The 22892-nt window shown below is 43.3% G+C and overlaps 1 protein-coding gene and 1 long non-coding RNA gene across 3 annotated transcripts; one reads left to right on the top strand and one right to left on the bottom strand.

Moving 5' to 3' along the window:
* Positions 1-1513: 1513 nt before the first annotated feature.
* Positions 1514-16448, top strand: LAYN (layilin). 2 transcript variants are annotated; one of them, XM_033171628.1, is made up of 9 exons: positions 1514-1633; positions 5543-5566; positions 7568-7862; positions 9287-9444; positions 10860-10901; positions 11148-11234; positions 11484-11586; positions 12703-14075; positions 15461-16448. In XM_033171628.1, exons 1-8 carry the CDS (start codon positions 1519-1521, stop codon positions 13061-13063), a joined length of 1185 nt encoding a protein of 394 aa, XP_033027519.1. In that variant the 5' UTR covers positions 1514-1518; the 3' UTR covers positions 13064-14075; positions 15461-16448. The 2 variants fall into 2 exon arrangements, with proteins under 2 accessions (XP_033027519.1, XP_033027520.1); XM_033171629.1 differs by lacking the exon at positions 5543-5566.
* LOC117059797 lies at positions 7562-21523 on the bottom strand. Its single transcript, XR_004427951.1, has 3 exons — positions 21082-21523; positions 13984-14114; positions 7562-7667 (listed from the first exon to the last, which is right to left on the bottom strand). It is a non-coding gene; the product is annotated as an uncharacterized LOC117059797 (long non-coding RNA).
* Positions 21524-22892: the final 1369 nt, after the last annotated feature.

Genomic DNA, 22892 nt, shown 5'->3' with positions numbered 1-22892 from the left:
CAGTCTGCTTTCTTCCCTTCTGCTTCCAAAGCACAAGCCAGTACCAGACCTCTTGCTCTGAAACGACAGGGTCCATTTAACCTGGATTCAGCCCACTGGCTGCCAGAAATGAAATAATAAACCATACAGCTGAGAAACCTGGCGGCCTGGCCAAATAATGAAGGTGGGTTGTGTGAATGAGGTGTTGAGTTCCTCCAAGTACTGCAGACAGTTCACCAGCACCCATAGTGTTTCAGTGCCTTGGGCCACTCTGGTCTCCAGCACAGTCTGATCCCCCAAGCTTTGTGGGGTATGTCAAATCACAGTCTGAGCCAGCTGTTTCCTTGTCACATGACCCCTTGACCATCCAGCTAGAGAAGACAAACCTCAAGTCTTTGGGAAAGATGTAACTGCTGTGGACCAGCTGCTTTGCATGCATGCAGAAAGCCCAAGTTTCAATCCTTTGCAGTATCTCCAAGTTGCAATGAGAGGGACTCCCTTTTTGATACCCCGGAGAGTCGCTGGCAGTCAGTGTGGAGAATACTGTGCTAGATGGACCAGTGAGTCATTACTCTATATTCCTAAAGCACGTTGGCTGAGTCCACATATCTGTGGAGTACATGGTGAACGGCTGGGGTTGTTTGGGTAGTTGTGAGTTGTTTGGTGAAGCCTTATGAGGAAAGGTTGAAGGAGCTATGTATGTTTAGCTTGGAAAGAGAGACTGAGATGAGCTATGATGATAGCCATCTTCACATATTTCAAGGGCTGTCACATGGGAGTTGGAGCAAGCTTGTTTTCTCCTGCTCTGGAGGGCAGGACTGGAACCAATGGCATCAAGTTACAAGAAAGGAGATTCTGACTAAACTTTTTGACAGTAAGAGGTGTGGTGGTCTCTCCTTCCTTGGAGGTTTTTTAAACAGGTTGGGTGGCCATCTGTCATGGATGCTTTAGCTGAAATTCCTGCATTGCAGGGGGTTGGACTGGATGACCCTTGGGGTCCCTTCCAACTATACAGTTCTGATTCTATTGCCAGGGCATCCTTGCCACTGCTTGCTGGGGGCCGGGTAACATTATCCACTCCAGACCTGCAGCGTTTCACTTCTAAACCAACTTTTGGATCCCCATCTGCACAGGGAACATTCCGCATGCAAAACTCACGGGGCCTAACTTCGCATTCTGTTTTCGAAACGTGTGTCTTAGGAATGCTCCCCCCACCCAAAAACAACAAAAAATAAACCCCCCACAACTTCCGCAGCTTCTTCCCATGCATCAGTTTGGCATGGAGCTGCACTTTGGCTACCGAAGCATCTCTCGACCCCTCACGGCAGGCATGTCGAGAGAAGTGAGTGCCAGTGTCCGCGCAGAGCCTCCCCACCCCACCCCACCCGCGAGTCTCTCCAGCGTCCCTCCCCTCGGCTGGCCCCTGGCCCGGAGGCGGAGCCGGCTCTGCTGCCGCCGCCTTGGCTGCTGCCAGAAGCTCGCCCGGAGCTCGCGCTGCTGCCCTTGCGCTGCCGCTGCTGTTGCCAGTGCAGCCGGGACATGCGGCTCCGGGGACGCGGCGGAGGAGCCGCCGCGGGGAACAAATTGCTGCTGTTGCTGCTGCTGGCTGCCTTCTGCGGGGCGGCGGGCGGGCAGGGGACGCGGCTGCTCAGCGGTGAGTGCCTCCCGGGCTGGGCTGGGCTGGGCAAGCGGATGCATCCGTCCCGGTCCCGAGTTGGCTGGGGAGAGAGGCAAGCGCTGCAGGCGCGGGGGTCTCGGGCTGGTCCCCTCCTGTTTTGCAGCGGGTGGGGGGAAGCACCCACACCCGGGAATTGAAAGCAAATGCAAAAGTTAAGAGGGACGGACGATCTGGAGCTGCGTCTCCGCTTTCTGGAATGGGGAGCGCTTTGGGCATGGGGTTGGCTGGGTACTTATCCCTGGATTGGGGGGGGGGCATAAAATCATTGGAATGAGCCCTGACTGAGAAACCTGCCTATGGATGAGGAAAATGATGCTAACTGGGGTGGGGTGGGTAGGGACAAGATCCTGTGTTGGAGAGAGAAAAGTGGGTGAAGGCAGCTTCAGCGGTGTCCAAGGTGGGGGCTAACCCCCCTTCCTCCTCCTGATGGCACTTTTATTAATGCGCACACACAAAAAATAAAAAATGCTGCTGCTGCTGCTGCTGCAAGGAGCAGCAGGCCGGTTGTGAAGGTGCAGAGCTTTCCTCTCCCAGAAATGGAGGGGGGGGGGGTCCTTCTGCGTGAGAAAAGCGGAACCAACGGCCGGCCAGTTTTAGTACTGTATCTGTTTCTAGAGGCAAGGAGGCAAACAAAGTATGCAGTCCTGGCTGTATGGTTTGGCAGTCTCCATCCCATCGAAAGCCAGGGGCTATACGTTGCCAAAGTTTTGTGCAGGACTGCGCCCAGAAAATGTTGATGGCACCCCAGAGACGACCCAGCTGATATGGGTGGCCTCCTCTTCAGCAGCCTACTGCTTACTCTACAGATACACAAAGTGGATTGTGGGTGGAGTAAATGAGACAGGGGTTTTCTTTTGCGGAAGGGGGGGGGGGCGCGATGGTAGAGTTTTCTGCAAAAAGTTGTATGCGTTTCAACACCCAAGTGTAGCGGAGACCCTGTGTGTCTCTGCAGCGGAGAACCTGGGATCCCTTCCAGGTTCTGCTCTGGGCTGCTAAAGCTCCGGACACAGCAGAAATGGGGGTGCAGGCTGGAGCTGCCCCAACGGGGAAGGCACTATGGCAGATGCTTTGCTGCCTTGGCATGGTGGGGGAGAGGTGGGCTGCCAGCTCATATTCTGCAGATCTCTCTCAACCGGGGCACCCTTAAATCTTGGGGAGACTTAACATGAGTCAGATGCCCAGGACCCTGGTTTCAGTTCTGGGGATCAGTGCTGGAAGACATGATATGAAGCTGCTTTCACTGTATCAAGCTGGGTACCTCAGCTGGTTATACTATGATGGTGATAATGCCAAGGTTGCAGGTTCGATTCCCCCTATGGGACCGCTGCATATTACTGCATTGGGGGGTCGGACTACATAATCCCCAGGGTCCTTTCCAACTCTACAATTCTATGAAATAAGCTGGCCCTGTGGTGTCTATTTTAGCTGGTGGTCTGTTCCTGAGAATCTTTGTGAGCTGCAGGGGGTGTTGTATGTTCTTCTTCATCTGAGCTCCCGTCCAAAAGCAGTGGTTAAGTTCAGTCATTTTAAACTCTGGGCAGAATAAACGTATGGGGCATCTCTCTTTAGATGGCATTACTTCACTTACTTCAAAAGGTGGTTAGCCAGCTGGGGCATTTCCTGATCATTCTGCGGATCTGCCCCAGCGTCCTGCCCTGATGGTGCCATTGTGCAAAATTGATATTGTTTATATGATGCTGCCTTCAAGTGAGTCAGGCTATTGGTCCATCTAGCCTATATTGTTTGCTCCGACTGGTAGCAGATTTCCACAGTTGCAGGAAGGTGTTGTCCTTGTATAAAACTGGTCCTGTAAACTGGAGATGCTGGTGATTGAACCTGGGACCTGCAAACCAGGCAGTGTACCACTGAGCTCCAGCCATTCCCATGATGTGCCGTCGAGGAGAAATGCTTATGAGCTCACTTAGAATGCTTATCTATCACTACTGAGTCACTATAGCTCCCCCCCCCAAAAAAAAACCCTTACTAATAAAACTGGCATAGGAAGCTGCCCTATACTGAATCTGACCATCCAGTTCAGTAATTTATAAACAGTGACTGGCAGTGCCTCTTCAGGGTTTCAGACAGAGGGCTCTCTTTGCTTGGAGGTGCCAGGACTTGAACCAGGGACCTGCATGCAGAGCAAATGAGCTATCGCTAAGCTACAGCCTATACTGGGCTTTAAGCTGGAGGTTTAAGAGCTCCAGTGCCATTCATAAACCAAAACATCTTTTGGCAACAACCATAACGGTTCCACATGCCAGGCCAGCTAGAAATATTGTGCAGTGGGCTGCCCACTTCACATCACAACACTATTTTAAGCATCCTCTTAGAACACACACATACACACACACACACACTGTGTGTATTTCCCCCCCCCTCTTAAGACCCTTTAAATAAACTCTTTCCCCACTCTAAGTGTGGAGACTGTCTGAAAATAAATACTGCCAAAGAATTCCCATTTGTTCTGTAATAGTCCGGCCTGCTTTGTGTGGATTTGCTTGCTCCTTCACCCCCACAGCTATAATTGCTCTTCTCTGCTGCAGAATCATGTAAGCAATGTAAAAACAAAAACAAAATACACATCTCAGTCATACAATAAAGCATAATAAAATTACTCAATTACCTGAACAAGTATTTGTATTTTTAAAGGTACCTGTTTTTCTTTTTCTTTTTTTATTAATGCTACAGGCATTTCCAACCATTCTTTTCTTTTGCATTAATGAGGGCCAGACACATAGCCAGTTGATATTACCATTGGGGACACACTTTATGGTTTTGGCATGTAGAATCAGCCCCACACTTGCTCCAATTTAATGTGTCTTGGAAAACTCATAAAGCAACTTCTGCTAGGGTGTTGAGTGTGTAATTGAAGATGTGCAACTTTGTACATGGCATGCTATTGTCCCCCACCCCAAATGCCATGTTATGATTTCATTGTGAAACTAATACGTTAATATACTGCCATGTGATTGATGGTTACCACATGTCTGCTATTCTAGCACTAATTACTTTTCACATGCAAAACAACTTGCAGACCTTATCTTAGTTATCCTCATCAAAAACGTAGATGATACGATATTATTGTTCCCATTTTACAGAAGGTAAGGGGGAGGGAGCTATGCAAAGCCATGGTTACAATGGGATTTGAACTCAGGCCTGCCATCACTGTATTAAACTATGCTGCTGTTTTGCAGAACTATTTCATATTATTTGTCTGAGTCATTAATAAGGTATTTGCTAGTGTGTTTTGCAGCAGATATGAAACACCTGATGGGCAGACATGCTTTCCTAAACGTTCAGGGACTTGCTCAAAGAGCTATGATTGGCCATGGATCTCTGGTGCATATCCACTACTTGTTTTGGAGCGCCCATCTGCCCTCCACACTTGCAGTTTGTGTTGCACTGAACACCAGTGTGATCTAGCTGCAGTGCAAGATGTGAAGCAGTTCTAGGGATGGATTTGAACTTGGGCCTCTGCATCTACCTCTTTGCACTAAAAATACCTAACATATTGATGCAGCAGAGAAATTGGTTAGAATTTTAGCTATATTTATTAAGGGCTAATCAGATTGAAATCAACACCTTACTTAATAACGAAGCACCTTTAGTTTCATGGACTCATCTCTAGTATGCAGTAGAGTGAGATCACTGGTTGGACAAGTTGACTTGTAGCAGTGCCCGGCCTGCAATCAACTGCATTGCATTCTTGCCTTGGCTAAAAATAACTTCAAATTTTGCTGATAAAATGCAGACAATTGCCAGGTTGTTGCAAAAACTTTAGCCACCTCAAAGCAGCCCACTCTTAAGGGCTGGATATTCTGCAGTCCTGGTCATTGCCAATTTTATAAGTGATGTGCTTTTTCTCTTCTTCCCATTGCCTCACAGCTGCGGATCTGATTCTTCAGAGAGGTAACGTATTTTGTATTTAATCAGGGATGCATGTTGGTCAGATTATCGATGGTGACTAGACTGTTTTTGCTGTGCTCAGCATTTTAACTTGTATGCCATCTGCAGTTAAGACATTGGAATCCCACGCAGTCAAATTACTGTGCTGTATTAAGATCCTTGGAATGGAGTGCTTAAAACTTTTGTACATTTAAGGAATAGAAATGTGAGGATCTCTCTCAAAATGTGTTTTAGAAACACCACTCGGCATCATAGGGGTTTATAACATCCTGTCCTGAAATACATGTTCCATGGTTGGCTTCTTAAAACAGAACACTTGACTTTGCACTGGATAAATGTGGACATAAAATACTAATTAAAATGATTTACTTGGATGTGGTCTTCGTGATCCCTGTCTTTTTATATAAAAGTCACATTGTGAAATTCACGAGACAGAGATTGGCTGATGATACAGGTTTATAGGAAGCAGCTTTATAAGGAGCCAGACCATCGGTTTACCTCGTTCAGTATTGTTCACGTACATTGCCGATGGCACTTCAGGGTTTCAAACAAGAGTCTTTTGCAGTCCTACCTGGAGATGCTGGGGATTGAACCTTCTACATTAATTCTTGTCAGGGCGGTTTTCAGGAGCAGGTCCACAGTAACTCATGCTGTGTCAGTGAAGTTAACTCTCTTTATTCAAAGAAACAAAACAGCTCAGGAGGCAAGGCCTAGTGAGCATTGCAACTCTCCCAGGTAGATCTTGCCCCAATAAGGCAGTTCCAAACAGCTCCCCAAGTCTCCTCCTGCATCGAGTCATCCCCAAATGATCTGAGACTTTGACACCTTGCGTGTATTTGCTCCTCTCACTTCATACCTCTTCTGGTTCTGGAAGACCAGGAGTGGGGGGAACTGGTCACAGGAGGAGGGAGAGACCTCCTGGCTTCTTCAGCAGCCAGCTTCATCTCTGCCTCTTGGTCCCCTTCCTCTCCAGCCCCCTCTTCTGCCTCTGATTCTGAACTGTTCTCTGCCCCAGCCTCTTCCTGCTCACTAAACCCTGTTTTCCCTTCAGCTTCTGACACCTCCTCCTCCCAGTCGGCTCCCTCTTCTCCCTCTGACCACTTAGCATCATCCCACCACCAATCCCCAGGCTCGGAGCCTTCTTCCCTTGGGGATTCTCCAGCTGGTGCCTCCCACCACTCGGCATCCTGCCAGACCATGACAATTCTACTATTGAGCTACAGCCTGTATGAAAAATTCATAACACAAATTCTGATATTGAATGAGCCTTAATATGAACTAGTTTAGTTAATATTTTTTGTGATAAGAAGCTTTCACCTAATACAAAAATTGAGTTCTTTCTGAGCACACATACCAACAGAATTATGGCTGGTACTCATTTTTATATCTGGCCAAAATGTGACAGCAATGCTTCCCTCAACTTCAGTCAAAGGAAATGTGGTTAGACTGCCCATAATATGCAAGTAAGGTAAAGGTAAAGGTACTCCTGACCATCAGGTCCAGTCGTGTCCGACTCTGGGGTTGCGGCGCTCATCTCGCTCTATAGGCCGAGGGAGCCGGCGTTTGTCCACAGACAGCTTCCGGGTCATGTGGCCAGCATGACAAAGCCGCTTCTGGCGAACCAGAGCAGCGCACGGAAACGCCGTTTACCTTCCCGCTGGAGTGGTCCCTATTTATCTACTTGCACTTTGACATGCTTTCGAACTGCTAGGTGGGCAGGAGCTGGGACCGAGCAACGGGAGCTCACCCCGTGGCAGGGATTCGAACTGCTAACCTTCTGATCAGCAAGCCCTAGACTCTGTGGTTTAACCCACAGCACCACCTGGGTCCAATATGCAAGTAGGTATTCTTAATTCCAGTTCATGTTAGTTTTATGAGTGCTAATGTGAGTTAATGGAGAGAAATTCCATGCAGCACAAAACTCATCATGGGAGAAGTATTGGCTACCTTTTCCTGCTGGTTTGCTAATGGTTTTTTTTTTTTTTCCTTTTTGGTCTTCCTCAGGACATGCCATTTGCCGTGGAGGAACCCAACGCCCGTGCTACAAGATCGTTTACTTACATAATGTTGTACGCAGGGTTGGCTTTAAAGAAGCTCTTCAGGCCTGTAGGAGAGATGGAGGAGACCTAGTCAGTATAGAAACACAGTCAGAACAGAAACTGATTGAGAAGATGATTGGGAGCTTTTCAGCGTCAGATGGCGACTTCTGGATAGGGCTTAGGAGAGAATCGGATCCTGACAACAGCACTGAATGCCCAAACCTGTACTCTTGGTCAGATGGAAGTTTGTCCACGTTTCGGTAAGTCCACATGTTCAGAACAGAAGTATGAGTTCCTTCATGAAGTTAGCGAGTCAAACAAAAGTATTAAATGTTCTGAATAGAGATTCCTATCCATTTATAAATGAGTTCTACCTTTTGAAAAAGCATTGGTGTCTTAATCCAAAGCACCAGAGAATTTCTTTTGGCCATAACTATGTTTTGCTTTCTGGCTTAGGCACACCTGTGTGTCAAGGATGTCAAGAGCTCAACCTATTATTGCATAACAGGTTTCCTGGTAGGAATGGTGCTAACCCTTCCAGAAAACCTTCCCGCAGCTTACAGTACCAAACTGGAACTTCAGGCCCATGCTAGGAGTGCAAGCAGCTGCCACAACCTTTACTTCCTGGCATAGTTGTTGCTTAATCCTATGTGACCAACATGAATCAATTAAATTTGTGTACCAGAACATCAGTGACCAAACAGGGGCCCATCCAGCTTTGTATCCTGCTGATATAACCAATAACAAGAATTATGGCACAAAAAAATGCACAAGTATTCTTTCTTTGGGCTGTGAAAGGGACTAAATATCACGTTTGCATATCCTCTGTTAGCACCATGCAGCATCTGGGTTCAGCCAGGGAAGGCTTATGGCCGAGACAGATTCCATGGGCTGTAGTTCAGGGGTATTATTTATTCTATTGCTTCATAAAATGTGTATATCATTTGATAATAAAAGACCTCAAAGTGGCTTACAAAAAGAATAAAATAATAACATTGTCAGTGAAAAAACAATTATTTAAAACATACAAATAATAATTAACATCAATGATAAGCTTAAAACCTTGTAAACATTCTACATAACTGGATAGGTTTGTCTAAACAAAAATGTTTTTAACAGATGCCAAAAATAATACAGCAAAGCTGCCTGCCTGAATGACAATCAGGTAGAGCGATAGAGCATTTGGTTTGCATGAAGAAGGTCCCTGGTTTTATCCCTAGCATCTCCAGGTAGGACTTGGAACATCCCATTTAAAAAACCTTGGAGAGCCACTGCCAGTCACTGTGTAGACAACACAGAGCTAGATGAACCATTAGTCTGGGGAAGGGCATAGCCCACTGGTAGAGCATCTGCTTTGCTTGCAGAAGGCCCCAGATTCAATTCCTAGCATTTCCAGGTGGAGCTCGGAGCATAGCAAGATGCTCCAACCTGTAGCTCCCCTGGCTCATTATGGGGGGGGGGGGCAGCTGTGCACTGAGCTATGGATTCCTGCTTCTTGCCTTGCTGTCCCTGACATCTGCCCCCTCCACATTCATGTGAATAGCTAGAGCAGCAGGTACAAAGTTAAAAGGTGCTGTGAGTGAATTTGTTTCCTTCCACGTTTTTCTCTGCTCTGCGAAATGCCCTTCATGGGGAGAAGGGCAAGGAGAAACAATTCACCTGATGTTTTGCTTTGATTCCACAGAAACTGGTACGCAGACGAGCCCTCCTGTGGAAGTGAAGTCTGTGTTGTGATGTACCACCAGCCCTCAGCACCTGCAGGTGATGGGGGACCATATATGTTTCAGTGGAATGATGACAGCTGCAGCATGAAAAACAACTTCATCTGCAAATATCCCCAGGGTAAGGGAGCCCATATCCTGCGACGTGCAATTTGGCTCAGGGGCTGGTCATTTGTGGTGTGGGAGATGTCTAGTAATGAATGCCAGGGAATGTGTTGTTAAACACAATGTCGACTTGTTTTATGGAGTTAACTTGCTTATTATGGACTTTATCTTTCGCGGTTGTGGAATGAACAGCCTATGTCCTTTGGCCTTAACTGAAAGAACTGGAACCAAGAATGATTAATAACATATATCTGTATATTGTGATGTCTCTCCTGTTTTGAAGAAATCCAGCATCCTTCCATATAGTCAGTTTTCTCAGCACTGTAATAGGCATTATGCTGCTGGGGCAGTCTTTGAATTCAATGTGTATATTGGTTATTGCTTCAATGATTATTCAATTTCTATACTGCTTAATATATTAAAAATATGTCTAAGCAGCGTACAAAAAAGAAGCAACAACAGACAACTTAAACAAAATATTACTAAAATTCAGTTACATATAAAAATGTTACATTAATACAAAGTTACACACACACACACACACACACACACACACACACACATATATATATATATATATATATATATATATATATATATATATATATCAGTTTTCCCCCTTCTGGCACACCCTTCCTCAGCCTCTGGGTTCTCACCCAGGGTCCAAACAAACTCTCAGGCCCCCTACAAAAGTCTCACAAGAAGAGTTCCTGGAAACAGTGGGCCTCACCCTAGGCTCTCATTCTAGACTTGCTTTTTATGGGTAGGCCCAAAGTGGATGGCACTTCCTCAGGCTGCCCACAGCTGTGTGCCATGCAGCTTCACTCTCCATACTCAGTTCCAGGTACAGCAGGTTTGATGCATTTCCCAGGGGGTCTAAAGGAGAGGGAAAGGCCCCCCTCCACTCACAGCTCTTTCTTCACCCTCTGTCCTCCCTTCCTCTTCCAGTTGCTTTTTGAACAGTATCCAACTCAGAAGAAAATAGTGTACAGTATTGTGAGGCTTAGTTCTCACAGCTTTGATGGAGTTTGCAATGTGCAGTACAATAATGGAGCTCTAGCATTGACTGGCCACATACTTAAAGATGTTGCTCATATGAACATCAAGAAACCTAGAAGGGAATCGTATGGAACCATAGCTTCTCGAGAGCCACCCTGATAGAGGATGCAGGTTAAGACTTTTAAGTATCACCACTGGGCACAGAAAAAAATCTGAAGGCAATGAAATGACAAGGGAAACGGAAAAATGATTTCAGTGACAAGTTGCAATCCGTTTCCAAAAATGGTCTCCTTAACTAAACTTCTGGGGCACAATATCAAATGTGCCAAGAACTTCCATGGATAAGCCAAAACATTGGGGGAGTGGGATTAAGTTTGTCCTGGTGACCAAATGCAGAAGAAAATGTATGTCTGTATGTTTTTTCCCTTGCAGAAAAGCCAACAGCTGCCTCTGAAATTAACACCTCTCAAGCAGGTAAATTTCACATCAGTAAAAGTTGAGTGCATGGTATAGATTCTGTTCCAAATAACAGCTACAGTTCCCAGAGTGTTTTAACAGTCAACTCCTAACAACTGTCTGCAACTCCCTTAACAAACTACAGTTCCCAGGATTCTCTGGGAGAAGCTATGACTGCTTAAAGTGGCATGATACTGCTTTAACTTGTACAGTGCAATGAAGCTATTCTCCTGTAGAGTTGTAACAGCCAGATTCCTTTCCTAGGAGCTGCAACAGAGATCTTTACACCCACATCCCCAGAAGAACCCATTCCTGAAGTTGCAACTAATAAAACTTTCAAAGAAGCTAAAGGTAGGCACTGTCATTTGTTAGCACAGAATGTAATGAAGTATTTGATTTCCTGGAAAACAGCACAGCAGACATAGTTAAAACATCCTGTTACTTGTGCTAATTACCTCCTCTCTTCCTGCCCCCATTGCTAAAGTTAAAAAGAAGAAGGAGAAATTATGCACAGAGAACCTGGAACATAATAACTGCATGAAAAAGTAATGCCTGTTAATTTTTCCATTAAAAGTTAGAGTATCTTTCCCCCACACACAGAGCCTGTTTGGAGCCTTGCCTACTTCTTAATCCCCAGCATTCCTGTGCTGCTTCTCCTCGTGGTCATCACAGCCATTTTCAGCTTTTGGCTTTATGCAAAGAGGTAAGTCACAATATGGGGCAAAGCATGAGGCTTTATGATATGCTGTCATAGCATCTGATCAGGATCAAGAGGCAGTGTGAATGAATGATGAACAAAACTGGGAGTGGGGCCTTCTCGGTAGTGGTACCTGTCCTGTGGAACACCCTCCCATCAAATGTCAAGGAAATAAACAACTATATGACTTTTTAAAGACATCTGAAGGCATCCCTGTTTAAGGAAGGTTTTAATGTTTGATGTTTTATTGCAGGCTTCCTCAAACTCAGCCCTTCAGATGTTTTGAGACTACAATTCCCATCATCCCTGACCACTGGTCCTGCTAGCTAGGGATCATGGGAGTTGTAAGCCAAAAACATCTGGAGCACCAAGTTTGAGGGAGCCTGTTTTATTGTATTCTGTTGGGAGCCATCCAGAGTGGCTGGGGAAACCCAGCCAGATGGGCAGGGTATGTATGTATGTATGTATGTATGTATGTATGTATAAATAAATAAATAAATAAATAAATAGGAGGGGTGTGAACAGGCTGTAAGAAGCTCAATGAAATTTCTATTACACACATCTGGAATGAAATGTTTTTGGTGGCTTTCAAACTATTTTAAAATGCTTTAAGTATGTTCATTTTTATTCTGTTTCAAATTATATTGTTTTAACGTGTTGTTGTTTGCTGCCCTGGGCTCCTCTGGGAGGAAGGGTGGGATATAGATTTAATTAATACATACTGGTATTAGTTTGAGTTAACAAATGTGCACACACATAAACATCTGCTGCTATCACTTTTAGGTGCCCTTCCTGTTGCTAGCTTATGTGCGCTTCCAGGGTAAAATTCTACTTTTAGATAAAGGAAGTTAATTTCTTGCCTGCAGTTATTATTACCTTTGTTTTTCCTGCTACTGCTAAGTTCAGATTGGATTGTGCCACTACATACTACAGTAAACAAAGCTGCCCATACCTGAAGTATTCTCTTCCTTTATGTGGCCACAGACAGAGTGTGTGTGTGTGTGTGTGTACACACACAATTTCTCTGCACTAACACCACTAGATTAGTTTCTTAGTAAGTGTTTTGTGGTCCAGTGGAAGATAAAAGGAAGCTAATACCTTTTTATTTATTTCCCTTTTAAGGAGACGGGAGCAAACGGAGATGAATGCAAAGGAACAGGATACCTGGCTGTCCCCCAAGAGACAGAACAGCCCCAGTTTGGAGATATACAATGTAATCAGAAAACAGTCAGAAACAGATCTTGCTAGGACCAGACCAGACATTAAGAACTCTTCTTTCCGGGCCCGTCCTGGAGAAGATACTCCTGATGACCTCTCTGGGGACTATGACAATATGGCTGTCAATACCTCGGAGAGTGGCTTTGTGACTTTGGCCAGTACTGAAAGTGGATTTGTCACCAATGACATATATGAACTGTGCAATGACAGAGTGGGGCGAAGCAAAGAATCAGCCTGGGTAGAAAATGAGATCTATGGCTATTAAAGAAGACGGTGCTTTGGATATTGAGCTAAGTGAACACTGGAACTAGCTCTGGCACACAGGCAAAGGAATGTGATTTCTGCATTTGGCAGTGTTTGCGTTTTTACGATAAAGGTTTTCCCTTTTCTGACAGTGGAATGTGAGGGAATTTATATGTGTAGGTAGAGCTCTTATTCAGCTAAAGAAAATGGCCTTGTGCAATCTTGCTTCCATTCCTTGACAGACAGACATCATTCCCTAATAATCTACAACTTGACAGTATTTCTGTCTTGTGACAACATGCACTGAAATCAAAACTCCTGTCTTTTTAAGCTAATTGCCTAAGACCAGATGGAGCTTGTGAGTTATTCAGTGATGATTTTTCCAGCTCCAGGCTAAAAATACTACAGGTGTCACAGGTGACCATCAGTACCTAATTTTCACCAGCTGCCTAGTATCCATATTTTGTCATCCTGAAAGCCATCAGTTTTCCAGCAAGGAGGGGGCTGTTCCTCTATTGTGCTTTGCTCTTATCCATCCAGCCCACTTTTGCAACTAGTGATTGGCTTTCTTATACCCAAGGCCTCCCAAGACAGGAAAATGGACATCAAATGACATCAAAAACCAACAAAGCAATATGTTCCGGATGTTGGATGTAACACGTTAAGCAAAAAGACTCATTCTAAGAACCTAAAAATAAAGAACTTGCAGTATCTGTGCAAGCAATGCATTCACCATAGGAATAGCTACAATCCCTAACCCCTCTTTTTGGAAAGATTGCTAAAGCAAAAATTTATAGACACATCTGCATCTGTAGAGCCAAGAAGGCACTGTACAATAGACCTCTGTGCCAGGTTTGTTCATATGCCTTGAGGGAAAGATTAAACACTGGTCACTTAATTTTGGAGGAAATAGGTGACTAGCTACTGTTACATGGTTATTACCTCGTTTATGCTTTCTGCTGCCGGCAAGGGTGTTGAAGACCAGCACAGCTGCACTCCTAGAAGTCCTGATGCAGATGAGATTACTGTGCAAGGTTAGTGAATGTAATGGGGAGTAGAAAAATACCACCAGTCTGAAACACATAATAACACATTCTGTATAAATCTGTTATGGTAGAAGCCAGCTGCTATTTTCCTCCCAGGAGCAAACATACATGTATCCATTTCAAACTAACATGATGCTGATCACGTGGAATGTCCCCTCCCCAACATTAGGGTTTTTGTTGTTGTTGTTCATACTGCTGCAAATCTCAGGACTCCCCCAAACTTTGTGCTTGGATTATGCCATTTGGCTACATCAGTGCAGACTCTTCCGCCTGAAGGCTTGAAATAGGACTTAAGGTATAATGTGATAGTGCCTCTGAACATTAATTCCATACATCTGGCCGCCCAGAGTGGCTGGGGAGACCCGGCCAGATGGGCGGGGTATAAATAATAAATTATTATTATTATTATTATTACATTGGTACCTTGGGTTACAGACGCTTCAGGTTACAGACTCCACTAACCCAGAAATAGTACCTCGGGTTAATAACTTTGCTTCAGGATGAGAACAGAAATCGCACAGCGGCGGCGCAGCAGCAGCAGCTGGATGCCCCATTAGCTAAAGTGGTGTTTCAAGTTAAGAACAGTTTCAGGTTAAGAACGGACCTCCGGAATGAATTAAGTACGTAACCAGAGGTACCACTGTATGGCCAACTTCAGTAATGGGCATTTTTAGACCTATTTGATTAATCCCATTTTAAGGCCCTTTTTTTAAAAAAAAGTCTAAGTCAGTGGACATCACTAGATATTATGGCAGCAAATCTAGTGAAGTTAGCAATTATGTATTATGTGAAGCAGCACTTTCTCTTTTCTGTCCTGAACTGACAGCTAATCAGTTTAATAATTAGATGACCCTGAGTTCTTGTATTATGGAAGAGACAGAAGAACTGCTGTGCCAACTTTCTCTGCTTCATGGGTGATTAATGTCATGTACGGTTTGAGCCTGATAGCATTAACAACCCTTATATTCTACCCAGCCTTGTGAATGTCCACAAAAAGTACCAAAGCACAAAAAAATTACTAGCTCACCTATCCATGCATGCAACATAATTTGGCCAAGGCACATTTTTGATCCCATTCATATCTGTGGGTGGATGCTTATCCCATATATATATATTTCTGTACAGTATAGAAATCAGTAGACAGATGTGTGGCTATATACAAGTCAGTTTATCTGTTACAGTACATATTTATAAATTTGTTGAATGCACAATTACAATGTAAGCATGACATGAATTTGACAAGAACTTCCAAATGCAATTTTTGTGTGCGCGCGGAATGTGATTACCTGAGCAGGGAAGATGGAAAGTAAGTCTCTGCATGTCTTTAGCCTCTTTTTCTTTTTACTATTTCTTGTTCCTTTTGTGTTTTACAGTACAATTTTGAAAATATTTTTAAGTCTAGCAACAGGACATACACAAGTGATGGAAATAACTGAAAGCAAATCTTCATGAGCAACAGTCTTCTGGAAGCAGCATCTAATCCTGATTTTCTACCACCAGTCCTAAAACAGAGGGAAACAAATGAAATTCCTCCTTTGTCATTGGATATCAAATACATTATAATTTGATTTTTATTTTTTTAAAACCATTGATCCTTAAGTGGAATTTTTAAACTTTGACCTCTAAATGAGCCAAGACTGACAATACTTCCTCCCATGTCAAGAAAAGGCCTGATATCTGTTTTTGGAAGCACAATGCAAAATGAGGGACTGAAGAAGATGTTGGTTTCAGGAAATGTAATAAAGTTACAAGATCCTTTCCTCCATGTTTCAGTGAGTTTCTGCCTCAGGTGATGAGAGACCCACACTGAAAAAAGTAACAAAGTGACTGGGGCTATGTTTTTACAGTGGTCTCAAAAGTAGTCTTATTGAATTCCATGCTGTAATTCCTGGAAATGTCCAAACCAAACCATCAATGCATTATTTGTTGACATGTTTAGTTGAGGCCTGCAGTTTTTAACCTGGGTGCTATAACTCCACCGGTTTTCTGCTCCAAGGAAGAAGCTGTGAATAGAAAAAAGACTGAAATTTTTGTTTGGTTGGTTTTGTTATTTGGCATGTGACAGAAAAGATACTTAGTAATAGCAGCAGTCTGTTATCACGTACTGAGTGGAACAGTGTTACCATATGAGGCCACAAATGTTTTTTTTCCCTTATATTGTAAGTTGATAAGAGATTTTGTGGTGGTGTTGGGTTGTATGCATGTGGATGTCTGAAGCCTCTGGCTGTGGGTGGCTGAGTTGCTGTGATGTCATGGAATGTTTGTGAACATTCTAACTTGGAAGGAATGGCACTGAAGACAATAGAATCCCCACAAACAGACCAACTTTTGTGATGAAAATAAAGATCAGTTTTGATGGGACTTTTCTCTTCAAGAGGCAGAGAACACAAGGGGTAGAGGAAAGAAAGGGCAGAGAGAAGGGGCTGAAAAGCAGAGACCAACAGAGCTTTTTCTTCTTCTAATCTAGCACACAGGGATTTGGGGGGATTACGTGGAAGGGTTAAGCCTCACTTCCCACATTCATATCCAGTTATAAGAAAAAGGGATTTGTGCCATGTATTAATTTTTTAAAACCTAAAAATGATATGGATGCTAACCATGGGGGGAAAGTAAATCAAATTTGACACTGAGGCAAAGATTAGCCAAAAAGACATGAGGTCTTGCTTGAGTAGCTAGAAAGCAGGCTAGGCCACTTGGAGCCTTGTGGTCAGGGCGTAGGGAAATGGGTGTTTATACAGACTCCTTACCAGAGTGTATTACTTTGTGTGACATGCAGGGTGTTCAGAGCATATATTTTTCCTATACGTGCCATTCAGCACAAAATTGCTGTCATGGAATTTGACCTTTGCCACAAAGGCTTACTCTCACTGTGTGATTTTCAGACATGTGAGAACTGGCAACCATGTTATGTGAATGGCTCAAACAGAGAAGTTGCTTCCTGCACTTAATGGATAGAAAAGGAGCAACTGAATACGCACAATCCATTAACCCATATAGAAATGAGAATCCTCTATAAGGGAAATTCCCTCTCCAGATGATTCCAGTTGGAATGTAGGATAATAGGATCCTGGAATTGGTGGTGAGATAGCCTTGGGCACCTTCCAAATTCCATGATTGACAAAACTCTAGTAACTTTCAGTATACAAACCTTAGTGTACAAACAGCCACAAACCTTCATTGTGTTTTCAGTTACTTTTCTTGTTATGCTGGACATGGGTATTATTGCACTGCTGTCAAGTTTCTCTTGTACATGTCTGAATGCAACCTTATACTGTATGTTGTTTATCAAGGAATACACATGTTTTGCTGGTGAACTGTTTGCTGGAATATAACTCTATGCTATTAAGATGGCCAGGGTTACTAAACATGTGTGCAGCATCTACTTCAGTGGGCTGAGTCCTCCTGACCACCATTGAATTAGTCGGCACACATTGCTGAATGCGTGAAATTCCTCTACTTAAGTGCATTGTGTTTGATCTGTGATGATTCAGTCCCACATGCAAGTCGTGCCTTGATGAGCAAGGTATGAGCATGCATGTGTGAATCAGCCATGTGTTGCTTAAAAGCAAAGGCAACAATAATGCCCAAGATTGCTGCCCAAGAGCAACAGTCAAAACAGTGCTAGGCAACAGTTGCCAAGTTGCACCAGGGAAGTGGTAGTTAGTTGAGTGATGGCTCTTGCTTAGTTTCCCAATTGCTGTGCTAAGTAGTTAGATGCATTTCAATTTTTATTGCTATTTTTTAAAAAAGTTAATCAATCTCATTAGCATTTCTTTATTTGCAAGTTATGGCATTGGAGATACCAAGGTTAGTTTCTTATATCACAGGAAATTTCTACATTGCAACGTAAACAGGCATCAAAACATGCCTGAGGGTGGATATAGGAAATGCACAGTGCACATCTGTGGAGCTATAGCAGACCTAAGATCACATTCTGCTATTTAGTTTGGATAGGGTTCCCCCCTCCCTGCTTCCCTGAAGATAAAGAATTGCCCACCTCCCCTCAGCAGCCATGTAACACTTACAAAGTGACTGTGCCCTCATTAGAAACTGGCATTGTTAATATGATGCTTGGGGTTCTACTTATTTTGCATCAAAAGTAGCTAAACCACAGTCAATACCCAGAAGCAACCAGGAAGTTAAAGAATGAAAAGAAACATTGAGAAGAATGTGTGTGGCATGGGAATGAAACAACCATAAAAGTGAATGCTGCTATGATTTTGCTTTGCCAGTATAAACACTTCAGGCAGCCAGTTTTCTGGAAAGGAATCCTAGCATTTTTCAACCATTGTAGTCCTTTTTTACGTTTCTACTGGTCTTTCCCTGTCAGTTGGTCAGCATTATTCTGTGACTCCTTCCTTCCTAGCTAGCAGTTTTGAGAAATGCCTGCTGGCTAAGTCCTGCAAGGCTCAAAATTCTCTGGAAAACTACGGCCATTTGCATAGGCAGTTCAATGCCAGATAATAACTACAAGCAGCCTGAACAAAGCTAAGCAGTGTCTGCCAGGGAAGTGTTAGCGGTAGAGTGATAGCTGTTGGCTGTTCCCCCAATTTTTAACTACATTTCATGAAGCAGTCAGATGCATTTGCTCTTTTGCTTTTTAAAAAGGTTTTAATCATTCTCAACTTTTCTTTTTTAGCTGGTCCAGCAGCATCTGTTACTGGTTTAGGAAAACAGGAAACAAGAGCTGTGCTGGGGAAAGCCATGGCCCCAACCCTTGTGTGTCTTATTCACTCTCAAAGTGGGATGGCAGCATTTTTAGATGGCTTGGGTCACATGCTGCCTGTGGCCCTGCGCAAGGGTCAAATTAGCTATTTCACACACAGATTCTTTGGTGGCTTCACCACAAGTTGCTGTTCCAGAGATTTTTTTGGCACAGATGAACAGTCTTGAAAATGCTATTACCATGGGCATAGCCAGGATTTATGTTGTGGGGGGTAGGCTTTATGTTAGGAGGGGGCAGAACCTCAGTTAGTTTAGTATTTTTATTGACTTGATTATGGGTGGGGGCAAATGCCCCCTGCCCACCCACATTGTCTACATCCATGGCTATTCCTGAATTTCATAGTTATACTAATTAAATGCCCAACTGTGTATCAGGTTGCTGCCCACTTATGTTGCCCATATAACTGTGTGTGAAGCAAGGAAGTCTGTCCTCATAACGCTGCCCTGAGTTCCATTTCATACATCAATTGATAAAATTGTTGATTAAATCTACATATGGGAAAGTCAATATTTCTGAAGCAAGAAGCATAATTTGTTTTCAGATATTGCACACATAGGAAGCATGCAAAAGAAAAGGGGGGATGTCTATTTTAAGGTAGTCCTTGCCATTTGCAGTTTTTATAAGCACTTGTATTTAAAAAAAACCCAACAACAACCTGTTACATTAACCACTTTCTTGAATATCAAAAACCTACTGTAGAATGACAGAATGGTGATCTATGGTAGTGATAGTGGAGACAGTTTTACTGTGGTACCTTGGGTTAAGAAGTTAATTCGTTCTGGAGGTCCATTCTTAACCTGAAACTGTTCTTAACCTGAAGCACTACTTTAGCTAATGGGGCCTCCTGCTGCCGCTGCGCCGCCAGAGCACAATTTCTGTTCTTATCCTGAAGCAAAGTTCTTAACCTGAAGCGTTATTTCTGGGTTAGCGGAGTATGTAACCTGAAGCGTATGTAACCTGAAGCGTATGTAACCTGAGGTACCACTGTATACTGTTTGGATAGGCTTGGGAGAGCCCAGTAGCTATAGAGTAGGTAAGGGTAGGATAGTCTAGGAAGGATCCAAGGGTGAAAGGTCGGTATTGAAAGCAGATAGGAAGAGGGAGCTTGCAGAGGAGGCAAGACTAGTCTGGGCATAAGGAACAGCAGGGCTAGAAGCATGGAGATGGGAGCAAGAGAGGGAGAGGAACTGGGCTCTGCAACAGATAGTATTGTAGAAGCCAGGTGCAGATGGCATGTATGCTTCAAATGCAAATTCAGTATATATCAGAAACCTGCAAGTATAGCAGCTGCAGTGTCTGTTTTTTAAAAAATCTGTGTAGAAATTGTTGGGTACTCAAGGCTTCTTTTAAAACAACTTTTTCATGCTTGTATTGTTTTTGTTATTTGAAGGCTGCATACCAAGTAGATTGGAGCAGAAATTTATGAGGATGTTATTATGATAAAATTTTGGAGTTTTTAAAGGTTTTTTTTTTTTTGCTATCTCTGAACTGTAGAATTTATGTGTGCTTGCACACACAGGAATATTCCACAAAATGCCCCCCACTCCCAAGTCTGCTGCCTGCAAATAAGAGTGGAGAATTATGGGAGGTAATTTATGCTCAGCCCTAAGAACTAGAAAAATAATGTATGAAGAGGAAAAAATGTGCACCACTAGAGGGCACCTTTGTTTCAGATTTGGCATAGTTGAGCCTAATGTCCTGAGCATTCTATTGTGTAGGCCACACACTTGACTGGTGAAGGGTTCTGAGCAGCAGAACTGTGTTTGCAAAATGTAAATTCTATATGGGATTAAAAACACCCGTGGAAAGGAGGCCCTTTTCTTTCTCCCATGAAAAAGTTCTTGCAAGTATCATTTGATCTTTCCTGTTTCCTCAGCTGTGCCTTCCCACTGTCACGAAAGGGCACACCCATTAAGAACATTTCATCCAGCCTGCTAAAGTTGGCTCCGCTATTTTTATTGCTGATTTAGCTGCCAATAAAAGGACATCAGTTGCTAAAAATGTGCACCGAAGGTGTTTGAGATTATAACTCCCATCGGACCCAACTAGCTAGGTCCACCACATCTACAGGAGATGTTTGGGGAAGGTGGTTGTGCATGTATTACAACTGCATAAAAAGCTGAGTTTGGGGACAATCTACTAAAGGAACTTTTCTGTCACTTTCATAGCATAAAAGAATAATTACAGATGAATGAATGAAACACTACAGCAAGGAGGGATAATGAATGGGTTTAAGAACAGAGTACAGCATCTGGTACCATATCATACTATGAGAGGCACTATTCTTAGCTTGCTCTTGCTTAGATCAGCCATCTCTGAAGGTGGATGGCTGACTAATTCCATTCAGCAGCTTCCATTCATCCACCGGAACTTTTCAGAATGGATAAATCTAGAAGGCAGTAAAGCAAATGTTAGCCATATAAAATAAGTACTGACAGAAATGTCCAGATGAAAAATTATCTCAGCCCACATGTTTAAGGGAAGAGTGGGCAGAAGAGAGCTCCACTTTGATTCCATTACAACATGGACATCATGTACAAAAACTCCCTGAGATGTCTGTCTGCCTGTTTGTTTGTTTGTTTGTTTGTTTGTTGCCTCCCATGAAACATCCTGAAGTGATTAACAATAAAACAGTTTGAAATCCAATACAGATACAGACTCAAAAGGCTTGTTGAAAATGGACGTTCTTCAATATGCAAGAAACAAAACAAAAAAAACCCAACAGAGATAATAGGCAACCATACATTTGAGTTGTATGGTGGAATTTAGGAGATGCTGAGGCATTTCAGCTCTGGTTTCTTTTACCTGTACAGTATGTGCATTTTGTCTTGCGTTTTTCAACACTGAGAAGAAAACCAAAGAGGGGCTATTTTGGTAAACTCTTGGCAATCCATGGGAGACAGTGGTGGTTTAGAATCTGTCATTAGGTCAATTGTATAGTACAACTAACACACAATACTTGCTTCCAAACCTTTGGACTGGGTGGCTACTGAGCCCCAGAGTCCAGAAAGTGGTTGATTTGACTGTATTCAGCAGCAGACTAGCTTGGGAGCACATCTTTTGCTGGGGTTAAAACAGTTGCCAGTTTAATCATCAGGTAAACTTGAAATTAAGCAGAGAACCCAGAAGCTCTGGCAAATATCACAGGTCACAAGAATTGCCAAAACTGGGAGCACTGAACCAAGGGTGGGAGGAGTACCCAGACAGCAAGGAGACGAGCAAAACCAAAAAACAGGGCAATGTTCAGCTTAAAATTTGATGTAGAGGGACTTATTTTACAACTGGATCCATAAATCCTTTCACCTGCTCAGCTTTGTGATGCCTTTCAATGTCCCACTAAATTTATAATTTATTCATTCAGATTTTTATACTGTATAATAATATATCCATATGGTGTAAGAACAGCTTGCTGGATTAGACTTATGGCTTAGCATTGTGTTCTCACAGTGGCCAACCATATACCTATGGGAAGCCCGCAAGAAGGACCTCAGTATAACAGTGCTTTCCCCATAACTGATTTTCATAGGCATACTGCCTCCAGCTATGGAGATAGACCATAGTCATTGCAGTGTACAAAACAGAGAATCTTGGGTGCCAAGTCCCCTCTGAAATAGCCCTTTATAGAAGGGTTATATGTTGCATGGAGGTTGTTGAGGTGGACATCACCTGAAGTTTGCCCCACATAAAACTTCCAGCTGCTATCTGACCGGTTGGTTTTTGTTGTTGCTGTTAGCATCCAGGGCTCATAGTTGTAGATATGTAAACAAATCGACACTTGCAAATTAATTATAGGCTTTTAACATCCTGCAGCAACGACCATGGATAGATTAAATAAGAATTTGAAGTCAGACATCGGTAAAAACATGAGAACTAAAGCTGTCGAAAATAGTTATTAGTTATTTAGATTTTCTCCTCACAACAGTCACACAAGATAGACCACTATGATTTCCACTATGGAAACTGAGGCTAAAAAAATCAGCTACACCAATTGTAACCTGATCCTGTACATAATTAGGCATCCCAAAGCACATTAAAACTAAGTAACTTAAATTTATCGTTGTAGGATCCACAAAAAATTT

Source organism: Lacerta agilis, chromosome 15 (assembly GCF_009819535.1).
Source record: "Lacerta agilis isolate rLacAgi1 chromosome 15, rLacAgi1.pri, whole genome shotgun sequence".
In the NCBI taxonomy this organism is placed as follows: Eukaryota; Metazoa; Chordata; class Lepidosauria; order Squamata; family Lacertidae; genus Lacerta; species Lacerta agilis.
The sequence above is the reverse complement of the archived record's forward strand: the minus strand, read 5'-3'. Positions and strand labels throughout refer to the sequence as shown.